The sequence below is a fragment of the Anomaloglossus baeobatrachus genome, chromosome 4, assembly GCF_048569485.1.
Source record: "Anomaloglossus baeobatrachus isolate aAnoBae1 chromosome 4, aAnoBae1.hap1, whole genome shotgun sequence".
NCBI lineage: Eukaryota > Metazoa > Chordata > Amphibia > Anura > Aromobatidae > Anomaloglossus > Anomaloglossus baeobatrachus.
Window position 1 is genome coordinate 337,245,995 of NC_134356.1, and position 18,263 is coordinate 337,264,257.

Here is an 18,263-nt window from a genome sequence, read left to right on the forward strand (position 1 = left end):
GTTTCGACAGTAAGTGGATGAACCAATCCACCACTACCCTCTCCACTATTTGAGCTGGAGAACAGGTCTCACTCTGCAGCCATTTTTTCACCTTTAAGCAAGAGATCAAACATTTGTGACTGAGGAGACTTGTCCCTGTGATAGCTCCAGTGGTGCACTCATCGTACCCTGACTGCCAGAATTACGCCCAGTCTAGCAATAATCTCCACCTGGAGTTTATTGTACTCTTTGGCCTCATGAATGGCCAGGTGAAAGTACACCTTCTGAGGTTCTCCAGTCAGATATGGCATCAGAACCTCAGTTCTCAGTTCTGGACACAACTTCACCTTGTCTGCCACCCTCTCGAATATCATCAGGAATTCCTCTATGTCAGCAGCCAGCATCATCTTTTGCAATGCCCCTCTTACCATCTTCCTTTGCTGGGTATTGTCACCTCAGTTTGAGGGTGGTGCGGTTTCCCTGCAGTAGACTTCCTCTACCTGGAGTTCCATCTGCTGCTGGTGCCACTGCTGCTGTTTTTGGAACTGCTGCAATTGCTATTACTGCTGGATATTGGCCTGGACCAGCTCCTTTTTCCCGACTGTGCCTGAACAGCTGAAATTGCCTTTACCCAAAACATACAGTCTTTAACCAGCAAAAACCTGTGCTCCTTCAAATCTTTGCCTGCACTCCAAGCACCAATTGTAGGGATTCACTCAGTCTGAGTGAACAGGCACAAATTTGCTTGGTGAAAGACAGGTAGATTTATTATAGTCTATTAAGCTCCATCCAATGGAAAGTAAACAACCTTTCACTGGCATACACATCAGGATAAGGAAAAACAAAACAGCTTAAATGTCCAGCTATCTCTCAACACCTGTCAAGGAGTTCAAATGCAAGAGATCTTTCACCTCTTATTCACAGGCACAATTAACAGAGGGGTTTTCACCTCTAGTCCCAAGTAATAACTAAGGCAGCTCACCTCCCTTAATAGTCCCACAAAACCCAGAATGAAAGTAAGGGAATGGCTAGTCCCACCCAGCTCTTTAGCCGCTTCTAAAACCTAGACCCAAAATCTGGGCCCATTAAAAACACCTCTCAGCAGTATACGTTCTTAAGCCTGTTTTCTGGGTCCAACATCACCAAGAGCAGGCATCTCAGTGACACATTTATTCCAGCCAGTACTAGTCCAACTGCAATCTCACATACCCCCTTCAACCACTCAACCATGACTTCCGTCTTACCAAGAATTGATGAAGCCAATATAAAATACCTGGTAGGGCTTCCTTTTCCCTGGTTGGTGAACTGTATATTTGCCCTTACCACTTCATAGGGTCCCTGCCACTTGGCAAGGAATTTGTTCCCCACTGTGGGCATCAATAACCGCACATTATCCCCAGGTTTAAATTGTTTCACATGAGTGAACCGACCATATTCCCTAGATTGTGTTTTGAGTAAGCTTTCATTTGCTGGGACCCTTACTTTGGTCTTTCAACATAACCAATCATTATGCCTAGAAAAATGCAGAACCGATTCCTGGCTCCTGAGAATCACATTTAAGCGGGCTTTACATGCTACGATTTCGCTACAGCGATCTCGTTGGGGTCACGGATTTTGTGACGCACATCCGGCCGCTGTTGCGATGTCGTAGCATGTGACGCCTAGGAGCGATTTTGGATCATTGCAAAAACGTCCAAAATTGCTCCTCGTTGACATGGGGGTCTGCTGCCAGTTATCGCTGCTGTCGCTGGGGCGAGGTTGATCCTCGTCACTGCGTGTGACGCCGCAGGAACGAGGATCATCTCCTTACCTGCCTCCGGCCACAATGTGGAAGGAAGGAGGTGGGCGGGATGTTCAGCCCGCTTATCTCCGCCCCTCCGCTTTCATTGGGCGGCAGCTTAGTGATGTCGCTGTGACGCCGAACGGACTGCCCCCTTAGAAAGCTGGTCACAGCGACGTCGAAGGGCAGGTAAGTACGTGTGACGGGGGTGCGCGATTTTGTGGGTGACGGGCAGCGATATGCCCGTCGCGCACAAACGATGGGGGCGGGTCTCATGCTAGCGATATCGGGCCGGATATCGCAGCATGTAAAACCACCCTTAGGCCTTCTGCCCCCTACTTTTCTCCAAGTATTTTTTTTAATGAAATCCCCAAGTTGGATAGTTCAAAAGTTTCCCCTGGACACTTCCATCTCAGGGATATTGTCTTGAGAGGATGCTTCTTCTTCCTTGCTGCCAGCCAGTGTTGACAATGGAGATTCGTTGTGTCATGTAATGAGGTTTTTATCACTGTACTCTGGTGTAGGAAAATCACATCCAACAATTACAGGGTGTGACAGGTTTTTGACCACGCCCACTTTGTGAGACACAGAACGTCTATCTATGCCAATACCTGGGTGACAGGAAAATTCATGGCTACTCCATTAACACACCTGACAATTTACCATCTTATCAGACCTTAACCCCTATTGACTCGCTAGGGAATTTTCATCCACTAGGTAACTCTCCACCAGGCCCACCAATTTGTCTGCATTATGGGGATCTCCCTGAGCAGTCCAACATTGAAGTGGCCTCAGCAATGAATAGATCATCCGATCCATCAGTACACTTGCCATAATTTGGGCTGGGTAAGTCTCTGGCTGCAGCCATTTCCACACCAAGTGCAGTAGATGACATATTTTTTACCTGAGAGACTTGTCCTTTTGAGAGTCCAAGTGGTGCACCTGTCATGTCCTGACTACCAGGGTTATGCTGAGCCATAATCCCTGCCTTGAGTTGATCGTACTCCTTGGCATGTTGAAAAGCCAAGTCAAAATACACCTTCTGAGGTATTCCAGTCAGAAATAGCGCAAGAACCTACGTTTACTGTTCCGGACACAATTTCTACTTGTTTGCCACCCTCTCGAACACTGTCAGGAATTTATTTAATGATAACATTTAATTATTTAAAATCCATTATTTAAAAGCAAAAAAAGAATCGTCACAAAAGTTCCTGATTAGAAGGAAGTATAGTGCTTCTCCAATGACACGTCTGGGAAGCTACCCTGCGACTCAGTGTCTGACCCTTTAAAAAGCGTTGTGTTATTGGGTTATTATTAGTCAGATACCCCACTGTAGACAGCGCATTTCCAGAATCCCTGCTCCTCTGCAGTTTGATATAGGGTTTTCTAAGGTTGTTTGGGGTGCTTCATGTACTCTCTCACAAAACAAGGCAATGTTTTTGATGATTCTTCCCACTATTACCATTTACTAACTTCTTTAGCTATTTGCTTATCTCCTATAATACGGCATTTTTATTGATATAGTCAGTTACCTTGGCTACTGCAGAATAACTGTTATTCTTCTTTAGATATGAGTGTATAAACAATAGTGATATTTATATGTGAGCCTCGAGTTATGTATTGATGTGTTTCTGCATTCAGATATTGTACATTCTTTAGATCCCTTGTTTATTGTACATTGAACACAATTACTGTAAATGTATGTGAGCTTTCAGTACTGTGTGTGTATTTGTAGACAAAGAAATATGTTGAATAACTTCTTAAGGCATCAAATATTAACTATTACTATTACCTGTTTATTTAAGGGCTTATAATGCTCAATAATTATTATTTCACCATGGATTTAAGAGAGGCTAAATTATTTGTCTAAACATTAAAATCTACATTTTGGTTTACTTCCCCGAACCACAATTCCCACTAGTGTTTATGTGAATTTATAAAGTGTCATTTTATATATATATATATATATATATATATATATATATATATATATATATATATATATATATATATATATATATATATATATATATATATATATATATATATATGGATTGATGTGATATGTACACTCTATGTGCACTGTACAAAAAAAGGCTTGGGACCATGGTACCCTGGAATATTATACCTATTATCTGTTTTTCTGGACTTATATTTTTCCCACTTTGAAATGTGATATATGATGACCTTAATACCCTTCCCATAAATATTAATAGTGAGCATTATTTAAGACATATCATGCCATCCTAAGTGTAACACTTTAAGCCGATGCAAAATAAGTAATGAAATGTGCAATATACAGTTAGGTTTTACTTCACCTCCATGTAAATTGCTTACTTTATGCCAAGAGTAGTTTCTTTTATTTATTTGTTACATGAATTGTAGCTCTTTTCTTGCCATTGCAAAGGTCTCAAATGCAACTCATTAACTCGAGTAAGGGGCTACATATCACAGTACTCCATGCCAGCGTGAAGAAGCCCATACATGTATACATTTTCTGTACAGCTGTATTTTTTCTTAATTCATTTTATTAACAACTGTTACACAACATATTACATGAAAGTAAATTCTACCAAAGTAACGTATATTATCAGACATACATAAAATGATTCTTGTAACATTTGCTCTATTAAAGTATTCTATAATATCAAACTGGTTTATATAGAGTCATGTCTTCCTCATAACCAATATAAATGTCATAGTATAGATTTGGATATCCTCAAGACATCAATGGTTATAACTGGCTTGTAATTTAACAACCACAAAAACACTACAGTAACCTATAAAGAAAAACTACAGCTGACTGCCCAAAAGGATTCCTAATAAAACATATCCCTCCAAACTGTATTCCCGCTTGAGTACCGGAAAAATCCATTAGATCTAAAGATCTACCTATCTCTACTAATATGAATTACTTAGGTGGTTATAGGGTGAATTACCTGGGATACTTATTAGGGGTTAGAAGTTCCAAAAGACCCAGACCTTGAAGAATTTCTGCTAATGGCCCCCTACCCTTATGGGATAATTGTATTACTCCAGGGCTGTAAAGTCAGGGGGTAACCCCCAACTGTTGTAGGACTATAATTTTCTTAGCAAGGAACATGGCTTCCCTGAGGAAAATTTTCATATGATGATTCCATGTTTCTTCCTTGAGAACACCAAACAGGCGAGTTATGGGGTCAAGTGGAATGGGGATGGACACCAAAGAGGAAAGCAAAGACATTACTTCCTGCCCGAAAGAAAAAATAATTGAACATGCCCATATCTCTTGCCAAAAACTTGCATCTGGAGTATGACAGCGCATGTATTCTGAAGTGGGCGGTCATCCCATCAGAAATACCTTCAAAGGTTTCAAATATGATTGGTGGATAATATAGAGCTGAATAATTTTATTATTAATGGAGGGAGACACATGGAGAGGAGATTCCAATATCTCCTCCCAGTTGTTACCCTGAATAGAAGGAATCAACAATTTCCATCTAGATGTTACTACCAATGGATTTTTTGCTGCGCTTGTAGGAAGCATCTAAATATATAAGGAACATATGAGACCTTGTGGGCCATGTGATTTTAGAATCCCTATCAAGGTAAAGGCCGTCTCTGCGCCCTGATTGCTCAGTTGAGTTTAGAGTTCTGAAGATATCTAAAAAACTAGGACCTTGGAATATTGTATCTGAGTTGTAATTGCTCAAAAGATAACAAAACATTTTGTTTGTATATGTTGCCTAATGTAATAACATTTTGGGTACACCAGAATTGAGAGGATGGATGAGATAATGAAGATGAGAAGTATGGATTCTACCACAGAGGCATTTCAGCTATTATCTGATCAAAACGAACCACCCTCTTTACCTGCCTCCAAACTGAATGTGCTAGTTTAAGTATAGGCAACATTTTAGGAACATCTCCAGAAAGACCAATAGACAATTGGTTTTAGCTGCCCAAGCTAAATGACTATCAGAGTTGGTCAGTTGTGCTTCTGGCATTCAATTGTTCAATGCTGTCAGCTTTCAGGACAAGTAATAAAGGAAGAACTCTGGCAAAGCTACTCCCCCCTCTTTTTTTGGTTTATTAAGAGTAAAGAATTTGTGTTTAGGCCTAGAATTACCCCAAATAAAAAGATAATCAGCAAATTCAGTGATGTAAAAAAGGTTTTAGGAACAGGTACCACACTACACTGTAGAATATAATTAAACTTTGGAAGCAAGATTACGTTAAACCCTTAATGACTCATGGCATGCTTTATACGTCATGGGTCGTCTCCCTGTCTTTGAGCAGCCCACATCTTTCCATGCATATGTCGGCTGATTTATTCAGCCAACGTCTTCCTCTAACTGTCTTTAATTTTAATAATCTCTAAGTATTTAAAGCGATCTACTATAGGAAGGGAAGATAATAATTTAAGCTGATCAGTAGGGAGAGTGGCATTAGCGTTGATTTGTCCCAATTAATTGATATACCTGAGTATTTACTAAACATGTCTGTTAATGAAGAGGCATGTTGCAATGTGGCTTCAACCTGGTTCATAAAAATTACCATGTCTTCATCATAAAAGCAAATATTTTCTGTTCTATACTAATTTTTTTAAGTAACGATGAAGAACGTATTCTAATTGCTAAAACTTCAATGGCAAGAGTGAAAAGGGCCGGATATAAGGCCCTGATGGGTTCCCTCTTCAGTTAAAAGGATGTGGATGAGACACCATTTTTGACTACTTTAAGCTACATGCACACGTTGCAGATTTGGTTGCAGATTTTTGCAAACCTGCATATCCTGGCAGGAAAAATGTTGTGACAAAAACGTGTGATTTTGCTTCGATTTGATGCATTTTTATATATGTTTTTAATGCATTTTTTTCATTGCTTTCAATGGTTAAAAGGCAGCCAAAAGTGCAGAAAGAATTGACATGCTGCAGATTTTATCTGCAACCAAATCTGCAAGGAAAAAATCCTGAACGTCTGCACAACACTTCAGGATTCTCATTGACTTTGCTGGCATAAAGATTTCCTTACACATTTGTGAAAATTTGCAAGCAAAAATGCATGAAAAAGCGCAATAAAAATGCAAGGTGTGCACACAACCTTAGCCCTAGTGGCCACGTATAACAATTGTATCTGGGTCAAGGATTACTTTGTTGAGCCTAATACCGTGTTTTTCCAAAAATAAGACACTGTCTTATATTTTTTTTTGCCCCTCAAAAAAGCACTAGGGCTTATTTTTGGAGCAGGTCTTATTCGTGGAGAAACACGGTTGGGGGTAAGTTTACCCCCCAAAAAAGCAGACCCCCCCACTTCCCAGGAGACTCATACTCACCAGACCAGGACGTCTGCAAGGTTCCCAGGTCCTCCTGTGATCTCCTGTTGGTGCTGCACGCCGTCCTACCCTGCTGCTAGCTGACACGCTGACACACACAGAAGATCCCAGACACACACAGCAGATCACATACAGCAGATCACATACAGCAGATCACACACAGCAGATCACACACACACACACACACATACACACACAGACACACAGCAGATCACAGATATACACAGCAGATCACACACAGCAGATCGCAGGCACACACAGCCATCACAGATACACACATCCGATCGCAGGCACACTCAGCCGATCACAGATACACACATCCGATCGCAGGCACACACAGCCAATCACAGATACACACATCCTATCACAGCCACACAGAGTCGATCAGATACACACATCCTATCACAGGCACACACAGCTGATCACAGATACACACATCCGATCACAGGCACACACACACACACACACACACACATCACATCACATCACATCCAGCACTTACGGCAGCAGGAAATGAGAGCAAGTCACGTGTCCAGCCGCAGGTCCTGTTCGTCGCGCTGCACCGCACTGCCTCTCAGGATTCTCCCGGCGAGAAGAGATCAGTGTCACTGGATGAGGTGAGTGTGTATGCGATCCGATGCGTGTGCGATCCGATGTTTGTGTGTGTGTGTGTGATTTGATGTTTGCGTGTGATCCGATGTTTGTGTGTGCAATCTGATTATGTGTGCGATCTGACTGTGTGTGCGATCCGATGTTTGTGTGTGAGATCTGGTGTGTGTGTGATCTGATTGTGTGTGTGTGTGTGTGTGTGTGTGTGTGTGTGTGTGTGTGTGTGTGAGCTGATGTGTGCGGGTGTGTGATCACTGCAGGTCCTGCTGCTCGGCGTCTGGTGAGTGTGATTGCCGGGTGCCGCTGTGTATAATGAAGTGTCCTGCAGTATCTGTAACTTTTTTAGCTGCACGGACACTTCATTATTGATCCGGGACTAGGGCTTATTTTCAGGGGAGTGCTTATATTTAAGCCTTTCTCCGAAAATGCTGAAAATCCCTGCTAGGGCTTATTTTTGGGGGAGGTCTTATTTTTGGAAAAACACGGTAGTTAAAATTTTAATGAAAATTTTATAATCTACATTTACTAGGGAGATAGGACAATAGGAGCACAGTCCAGTGGATCTTTCACCTTCCTCAGCAGGACAATATTGTTATAATGTTAGCATCATAAAAAAAGTCCGGCAATGGGCTCCCCTGGGAGAATTGTGAAAAAACCTTTAACAGCTGAGGTGCCAGAACCACTTGATATTTGCTGTATAATTCCAAAGGTGGTCCTTCTGGCCAAAGTGCCTTGCCCGACGCCATATCTAATATGGCTGCGTTCACTTCCTCTACGGTAATGTCAGCATCCAAAAGAGCTTGCTGGTGAGTACTCCAACTAGGGAACTTCAAATCAGACAGCTAGGAAAGAGAGTGTGAAATTTTAATATCACATCTAGAGGTATGCTAATTTTTATTGTATTCACAAAAACAATGGATAATGTTCTCCGTGTATGTAACAGTCGTCCTATCAGATGCCTGTATTTTGAGTATAGCTTGTGAGGGGTTATGTTGACGGACCATAAAGGAAAGTAGTTTGCTCAATTGGTCCTCCAATTCAAAGTAAGATTGACGGGCAAATAATATAATTTACGTTTGAATTTAGCTTCCATATGGTGTGTATAAAGACGTAACCATTTAAGTCTTTTCTCATTCAAAGGGCTTGTAGCATAAATTAATTCTGTGTCCTTCAAGTTATATTCTACTTCTATATCCTATTTGGAGGTTACCTTTTTTATGTATGATATGGTAAAGGAGAGGCAACCTCTAAGATAAGCTTTCAACAAATCCCAAAAATAAATTGGTAGTTCTAGGGTCTATTTGTTATTTGTACCTTTATAAAACATTCTAAGTGATCAGGCATTCTAGTGACAGTACCGATTAAGTTCAGCCAGCTGGGGTTAAGCTTCCAGAAGGGTCTAGATGCCTTCTTGATTAGTTTTCAGTGTAAATATCACTGGGCTGTGATCTGAATCCCTTCTACTCCCATGTTCCTCAGTATAAAACCATATAGCCATATTCCTGGAGCCAACTATGTAATCTAATCATGGCAGAGTTGTCTAGTTGAACAGTGACAAGTATATTCCTGAGTATTTGGTGACATAGTCTCCATAAATCTAACCAATACGAAGACGATGTGAGTAAATAATTGAGAAGGCATTGTTTCTATTCTTAATTTCCTTTTGACATCCAAAAATAGAGCTTTTTGTTTCTATAGCTAAATTAAAGAAGACCTGTAAATTGCCTTATATATGTAATTTTGTTTTACCTGATGTGACTGCTTTCTGTACTCCTGAAGCTGATGTTATTTTTATTTTACTCCTTCACTTCTCTATTCCTGAGATTTGTCCATCTCTTCTTCATGTTTAAGGGTATGTGCGCACGTTGCTTTTTACCTGCTTTTTACCTGCTTTTTTGCTGCTTTTTCTTCTGCGCTGTTTAATGCCAAAATGGATGTGTTATTCTATTCAAGCAAAGTCTATGGGAATTTGGGTTTCTTGTTCACACTATGTTGTTCAAAATGCTGCCTTTTTGTGGCAGAACTTTGGTCAAAAACTCAGCTTTGCAGTGCAAAACCCAAATGGCAAAAACAATTGACATGTTGCTTCTTTGAAAAGCTGAGTTTTTGACCAAAGTTCTGCCTCAAAAAGGCAGCATTTTGAACAACATAGTGTGAACAAGAAACCCAAATTCCCATAGACTTTGCTTGAATAGAAGAACACATCCATTTTGGCATTAAACAGCGCAGAAGAAAAAGCAGCAAAAAAGCAGGTAAAAAGCAGGTAAAAAGCAACGTGCGCACATACCCTAAAACTAGTCTTTTTAGTCAACTGTGCAGATTTCTTAGCTCTTGTCTATGAGAGTTTTCTTGAGGACTATGGCTGATTGGATAACAAGACAAAATTTCCATACATTTTCATACATAAAACGGGGCATATCTCAGTGATAGAAGGGTGCAAGGACAAAAGTAAAATAACAGTAGGTTTAGGAGAACAGCAGCACTTACACCAGGTAAAAAAACACATATTTATGGCAAGTGAAATGTCTTGTTTAACTATCAACTAGTTTGGAAAGGATTAATAAAAGAAAAATCTGAAATCCTTGTTTCGTTTCTAATAATATCTGAGGAGGAAAATCAGCACCTTGACCTATATAAAGCCAATACATATACAATACAGTTAGGTCCAGAAATATTTGGATAGTGACTGAATCTTTATAATCTGGACTCTGCTTGCCTCTATTTTCATTTAAAAGGAAATAACTGAGATTTAATTTAAGTGTAGATTTTCAAGTTTAATTAAAGGTGTTGAAAAAAAATATCTTATGAAATGTTTAGCAATTGCAACTATTTTTATACAAAAGCTCCTTATTTCTGGGGCTCAAAAATAATTGGACAAATTAATTTTAGCATAAATAAAATGTTAGCTTTTAGTACCTTGTAAAGAATCCTTTGCAGGCTTTGACTGCCAGAACTCTGTGTAACGCCGGCATCCCTGCACTGTGCCACTGCTTCCTTGCAGCAGGGACGCTGACGTGCTTAGCAGTACAGCCACTTGTGTTCTCCTCTCTCCTGGTCCCTCCGAGGACCATACATAGCCATACGATCACACTGCCTCCACCATATTATACAGAGGGTGTGGTGTGCTTTAGATGAGCAATTCCAAGCCTTTTTCCATGGTTTCTTCTTCTCATCTTTCTGGTACAGTGTCTTCTGTCCAGTGAATGCTTTTCCAGAATTAGGATGGCTTCTTTAGATGTTTTTTGGCAAAGTATAATCTGGCCTTTCTATTTTTAAGGCTAATTAATGGTTTGCACCTCTGCATTCGATCTCATGAAGTCTTCTCAATATGGTAGACTTAGAATACTGAAACACCTACTTCCTGGAGATTGTTCTTCCTATGGGTGGATGTTGTGAAGGGGTTTTTCGTCACCAAGGAAAGGATACTGTTATTATCTACCACTGTGGTCTTCCGTAGAAGTCTAGGCCTTTTTGAGCTCCCAAACTCACCAATGTGCTTTTTTTTCCTGTTTATTTGGCCACTGCTAACATTTCTGCTATCTCACTGATGGATTTATTCTTTTTTTCATACCACCATAACTTAGGAGAAAATATAGGAGCTCCTATGTTTTTATGTTTGGCCAGAAGTGACTATACAGAAATCATACCCTAAGTATAATAGATGGTGAGTTGGGAATCTTTGGTCAGTATAGATGATTTCTGCCAGCATTTATGGGTAACACAATGCAGAAGGCTTGATTGATATTACTTATTTTATGGATTTAGCAGCTACATTCTCAATGTGATAAGTTTTGGCAACTTCCAACTATTTATTGAAGTTAGTTCTTTGTAGTTATGCAAACTTTATTTCTGATACATATGAAATCTTTTTCTCAAGACTTTGCATTCAATATCGACTGTCTACTGGTTAATATTTATTTATTGGATTGCACAGCTGCTTTCCTGAGCGAGTCCTTCATTTAGCTGTTATTGCTTGTTACTGTATTTGAAACTAATTATAAAACACACACCTGCTGCCAGATGCCGCCTTTTAAGTGTGAAGGTGGAATTGCACATATGTGGATTTTTTTTTTCTTTTAGGCTTTCAAGATAATTCAATTTTAGTATTCATTTCCACTCATCTATGAAGTAGAACAGATGGGCGCTAATATCATATCAACAAATTCTTGTTATCTTAAGACTAAGTTATTAGGTGGTCTAAATGGTGAACATCTGTTGATGTAAATAACAGCTCTGCATTAATACGTTGATGTATCTTTGTCAAAGAAACACTTATTAATATACACACTGTGAAATGATATTTCATGCACTGATTTTCGAAACTCTAGTTCTTCTTAACTGTCCAGAAGTAGAAGAAGTACAGATGTGAAATGGTTTGTGACATGTTTGGACATCTAACTTGGAAAAGTCTGAGGATCTCATCATAGACTAATTCTTAGCCATGGGTAGTCTTTTTTTATTTTAATGCACCACTCAACGTTGCCTTACATTATACAAAACGTATCTTACGGGTGTCATTTGATTTTCATATTACAATAGGTCACTTTAATTGAGGACATCTTTCAGATGTTCACAAAGAATTAAATGAGATTTGTGGCAAATCAGAACCCTCACGTTATTATGTAAGCACTTTCCGTCAGAACATCAGTGCCAAGAAAACTCACTTGGATGAGAGATCACTAATTATTTACCATCTGTAACTTTGGGTTGGATTCCAAGCAGGTCAATACCTGTTTGAGAACTCATATGTTTTATTATATTTCTGCCACAGTTACATTTTTACTGTTATAGTATATAGACATGGAAACATTAGGTGATGGGCTCACTGTCCATTCAGTGATACCTCAGTTTACTGTAATAGCATAACCAGCTGTACCCATGGGGCCCGATTCATCAAGCAATTTCCTCCAATTTTTTGGTGTGACTACCCCTCAATTAGAAAAAGTAAAGAAACGGTCAGCTCACCAGTCTTGTAGTAGTGGATAGCGTTGTTCCCGTGGAGTTACTGCATATGAAATAAAGAAGAGGGAAAGATTCAAGCAAAGGTTCCACATCCAGAGGTATATAAACATAGCAATATATTTATGCCTTCTTCAAGACCATGAGACCATAAATAGCCGAAACGTGAAGTCTTAAAGGGAACAAATCAGCAGGATTTTTGTATATAACCTAAAGCTAGTGCTATACTGGCACTATCAGGCTGATTCTCTACATACCGTCTGGTCACATGGGTATGACCTCACACAGGTCCTGCAAGGAAAAAAGTGAATCATTTGTACAATACTTATGCTAATTCTAAAAGGGGGAGAGGATAACTATGCATACCCCCCAGATAGTATCTGATCCTCAGCTGCTGTCACTCAAGAAGCTACCGATTTTATAAACTTTACTTTCTTGGGTTTCAAAACCTAAACATCCGAGCTAACCACTAAAGGTATGTAGAGAATCAGCCTGATAGTGACAGTATAGCACTGGCTTTTGGTTATATACGAAAATCCTGGTGATTGGCTCCCTTTAAGGGACTGCATTAGATGTATTGCCAGTAATATTGTACAGAAGGATTTCTAATGGATTTTTGAATAAAAGTTATTTTTATATACCTCTGGATGTGGATCCTTTGCTGGAATGTTTCCCTCTTCCTTACCCCTCAATTAATGACTTTTTGAATTGTGACAAATTCATCAAACAAGTTGCACCTTTATTCAAGTTTTCTTTTTTTTTTTCTTTTTGATTTTTACATCAATCTGGTTTCTCCTAATGTTTTAGACCTAATCAAGACATACAATTTTTTAAAAAAAAATATATGGATAAAATTTGCCACAGTTTTCCTTTTGATTCCACGTGATTTTCGAGGTGTCAAGGGCAGTTGAAGGCAGAAAATAAAAATTTGGGCTTTGTGTAAAATTCATGACACGTTGATGAATTTGGTGCAAAACAAGGCATCAAATACCATGTGTCAAAAAGGAAGTGACTTAAAAAAAAATCATGCAAATCATAATTTATAAATGTAATAACAGATTAGAAAAGTGTACTAATGCATAGGTTGATAAAAATGAATAACCAATCTTTGCTCAAAAATAAATTGAAGCTAAAATTCCCATAAAAAAACAAAAACAAACCCAAGTATATGACAATAATGACAGTAAAATAACATAAGTGTAAAAGATAATGTCAAAATAAAGAGAAAAAAAAGTTCATAAACTGTTTAATATTGTAGATCAGTGATTTCCAACTTGATTACCATGGGACAACGTCTGAAATATGTTACCAAACCATATGATTCCTCTATATCTATTCCTACTTCAAAAAAGTGTTTTAGTGCAGGCTGACATCAGTATTTCCTGCCTCTATCTGAGAAACGCCTTACTAGATTCCACTGAACCATTATAGATCTATATAGTTATTTATTGCTAAAACTGTACAGTAAAATTCTCACTTTATGTGCATTATGAGGACTTGTGAGAGAATGACAAATGAGAAAATATTTCTGTGCTTATATTTTTCAGATGATGTTGGAGCCATACCGATGAAGCAGTTCCCGAAACATGTCGCTGACCTACATGCAAACAGTGGCTTCACGGAAGAGTTTGAGGTACACCTTACAATCATAGAACTTAGTACTTATACTTATGATTGCCATATGTATACTTCTAAAGGAATTTACAGTAAGTGACATTGTATTCTTCATATTAAGCCTCATTCACATGCACGTTCTAGCTGTGTTTTTCAAAAATAGAACAAAAACATTATAGTCTATGGGGATGTTAACACGTTCATTTTTATTTAAAGTTTGATAGTCTACAGAAAAAAAGGCGAGACGTTTGCATTTTTCATCCAGGTGGTGGATCACAGTTGCTCATTCATGGTAATTTACTTTGATGTCATCAGAAATGCATTCTGGAGCTATTTGTTTTTTTCACTTTTTCCTACAAGAGTCTTGAAAAACCTTCTTTCAGGTATTTTTTTTGCATAGGAGAAAAATTTGATGACACGGAAAAATCTGAGATACTGACCAAAAACTGCTTAAACTCTGATCCAAAACACTAATAAAAATTAGTTCATTTTTTTCTTGCATGTGAAAAAACTGAAGTGTGAATGAGGCCGAAAAGATGGCAAAATAAAATACCAGTTCTTAGATAGCTGTCATGTGTTATTGTATTATCTATCTACCTATAATCTCTCTATCTAGCTATCATACCTGTTTATTGATCTATCTATCTATTAATCCATCTATTATCTATCTATCGATCTGTATATCTATCTATTTATCTAGCTATCTATTTATCTATGTCATCAATCTATTACTGGATCTATCTATTGATCTATCTATCGATCTATCTATTATCTATCTATCTGTCTATCGGTCTATCTATCCATTATCTATCCATCTATCTATCCATCTATCTACCTATTATCTATCTATCGGTCTATCTATCTATCTATCCATCTATCTATCGATCTATCTATTATCTATCTGTCTATCAGTCTATCTATCCATTATCTATTTATCCATCTCTCTATCAATCTATCCATCTATCTACCTATTATCTATCTATTGGTCTATCTATCTAGCTATCTATCGGTCTGTCTATCTATCTAACTATCTAACTTTCTGGCTATCTAATCTATCTACTATCTATAATCTATAATCTACCTATTTTCTATCCATCTAATATAATATATCTGTCTACTAATTTATCTGTCTGTCTGTCCATCTATCTAGATACCTAAATACAGTATTTTCCAACAGTACACCTGTACCATAAAACCGGTTTACCCTTTCTTTTAGCTTGTTTTATTGGTTATGACAATGAAGCATATGCTTCCCATTGATCCAATAATGCTATCTTATTTTGTAAATTGATGGTCGGTCTCATGTCAGTAATGATTCGTTAGCTGCACTACATCCATGTACTCTCTCTAGCACTTCACCCCAGGGTCCATGATTTGTATGGTCTGTACAATATTTCATTTCTAAGTGTCCTCCCTCTACAGATTAACTTGCGGGAGTTTGTTAGTGATTTCACCCTTCCAGTAGGCAGGTCCACGTGCCCTTGAATCCACCCTATTGACCGATGCTCGCTATCTCTGTGTCATCTTTAGTTTCTATAACTTGTTATACCCGTCTACATTATACCTCCGCTGACCTGTTTGAGCTACATACTTACACGTTCACCTTTTGGTTTTCTCATGCTTTGTGTTTAATTTATGTGGGAACGCCATTGTATAAAGATTTATGGCCTTTCTTTCTCCTCTCCACAGAAATTAAACATTATTTGCTATCATATATAAGTTGCATTTTGTTTTTTATTTATCATTCCCTATTACGTTCACATTGTAAAATTTATGTCATTTTTTTTATTCACTCCCTCATTAGACACTGAAAGAGTTTTATCAGGTAAGAATGTTTCGTTGTCCTTACCTAGCGTAGTTATGGCTTAGACGTGTTTCATATCACAGTCCACTTCAGCTCGGTTCTGTTCACAATGTAATTATAGGTCCCACTGACCCCTCCAATGTATATCGTTCTGCACTGGCTCTTATTATAATGACTATACCAGAGTAACCTATTTTACCCACAAAAAAGCAGCAGAGACCTGACTGAGCAGAACCGAATGTCTGGATGTACATAGCCTAGGGAGTGATATTTTTGGACTAATTGTTTCTCTTCATTATAGGAGGTTCAGAACTGCACCGTGGATTCAGGCATCACATGTGATAACTCCAACCACCCCGACAACAAGAATAAAAACAGATACATCAATATTGTGGCATGTAAGTATGAAAAAGAAGTAAGGAATATAGATAAAAGTATTTCATTTGATCTAGAACGGAAAGATATTTAACTCTCTATAAAACACTGAATTAGTCAGTGCTGTGAAATATAACAATACAAGTTCATTGGAAATCAATAAGTACATTTAATCAAAGCATTTGGTTGCAATAGTCACTAAAGTGATATATTAATAACCTGCCCATACAATGTAGATAGCTGTCAGCCCAAGAAAAAAGATGAGTAAAAACTCTCAAGCTAAAATGGGGTCCCAGGCCACTTAGACAATACCGATATAGTCTGGGCTGCATTGTTACATTTTGACTGGAGCTACATGGTAACTTTGACCACAATAGAAACAAAGCCCCCCCATTGTACCCCTGAATACAGATATGGACCAGACCACAGAATCAATCTATAATTGGCCCCTGTACAGCCCACCATTCAAACTATAAATTGATAAGCCACTACTGTGTTCCCTATTCTTTATACTTAGCCACTTTTCCTCCAGCCAATAAAAAATAAAGTATCCACTTTGCATCTCCCCTCCTATTTGATACAAGTCCCTTCCCTGTGTCCTGTCCCCCCCCCCAATTCATTGCAAGTATGTGTCCTGTTTCTCTCAAACACCCCCAAGTCATTACAATTACATTCATTCACTTCCACCTACACCTCCAATTCCTGTATCCACCCAATTTATTGTAATTCCTTGTCTTCAATCCTAGCCCCCCAACCTCCAAAGCAATTCCATGTCCTCTTTCCTATCCATACCTCCAACTCAATACAATTACATTCATTCTCTTCCACCTACACCTCTAAACTCTCAATCCACCCAATGTATTGCAATTTCATGTCTTCTTTCCAAGTCCCCAACTCCTAATGCAATTCCATGTCCTCTTTCCTATCCATACCTCCAATTCAATATAATTACACACCATTTATACCACCTCCAATGTATTGGAATGCCATATTGTGTCTCCCTCTCACCCACTCACCTCCTAGTTCATTACAATTCAAATTCATTTTTCCCACCCACTCAAGTTATTACAATTTAATGTCCTCTTTCCCACCCACTGCCCCAATCCATTGTAATCACATGTCCTCTCTCCCACGCATCCCCAATTCATTATACTTCAATGTCCACTCTCCCACCCCCACATTTCATTACATTTTCATGCCCTCTCTGCCACCCCCACTCCATCCACATGGAGCTCTTCCCGACTTTGTCTTAAAATAAAACAAAAAAACTTTTCCCTCTCCAGACAATTCCCCATGTTGCCACTTCCATCCTATACTGGACAGGTACCAGATAAATAATGCAGCCGGTGCGGTTATGTCATAGTGCCATCCCAGCTCATTGATGAAAATCAGTGGTGAAAAATACTATAATAAGGGCAATCTGGCAATAGGCCCTCAGAGTCTTGTACCTTGGGTGGTAGCCCAAAGTTGCCCTGATACAATACATCTCTGGTTGTAAGTCATAAGAGTTTGAGACCTCTGATCTAGACCAAATTGTAATATTTATTTTGTATTTTAGCACCCTTTAATTATTTGATGTTAATTACAAATAATAACAGTGATGACGATGGAAATATTGAAATCTATTCATGGTAACTTGTCTGTTTGAAATTGTTTCATTAAGTTGATCACAGCAGAGTTAAACTTTCACAAGTTGGAGAAAAGGATGGAAAACCAACTGACTACATTAATGCAAATTATGTTGATGTAAGTAAATATTCATTATATTCAGTCATTCAGTCTGTATGTCTGCCTTTCAAGTGATGTCTATTAATATATGTTATTTTACAG

The 18,263-nt window shown here is 38.5% G+C and overlaps 1 protein-coding gene across 7 annotated transcripts in view; it reads left to right on the top strand.

Annotated features, from left to right (window-relative positions):
• Positions 1-18,263, top strand: part of PTPRZ1 (protein tyrosine phosphatase receptor type Z1) — a 387,789-nt gene that overhangs the window by 285,750 nt on the left and 83,776 nt on the right. For 4 of the 7 annotated variants that reach the window (XM_075345051.1, XM_075345052.1, XM_075345054.1 and 1 more), the window contains 4 exons: positions 14,188-14,273; positions 16,059-16,079; positions 16,360-16,456; positions 18,097-18,179. In XM_075345051.1, coding sequence (XP_075201166.1) covers positions 14,188-14,273; positions 16,059-16,079; positions 16,360-16,456; positions 18,097-18,179 — 287 coding nt within the window. The remainder of the gene's footprint in view (positions 1-14,187; positions 14,274-16,058; positions 16,080-16,359; positions 16,457-18,096; positions 18,180-18,263) is intronic. The other 3 variants (XM_075345050.1, XM_075345053.1, XM_075345056.1) reach the window with 1 other exon arrangement.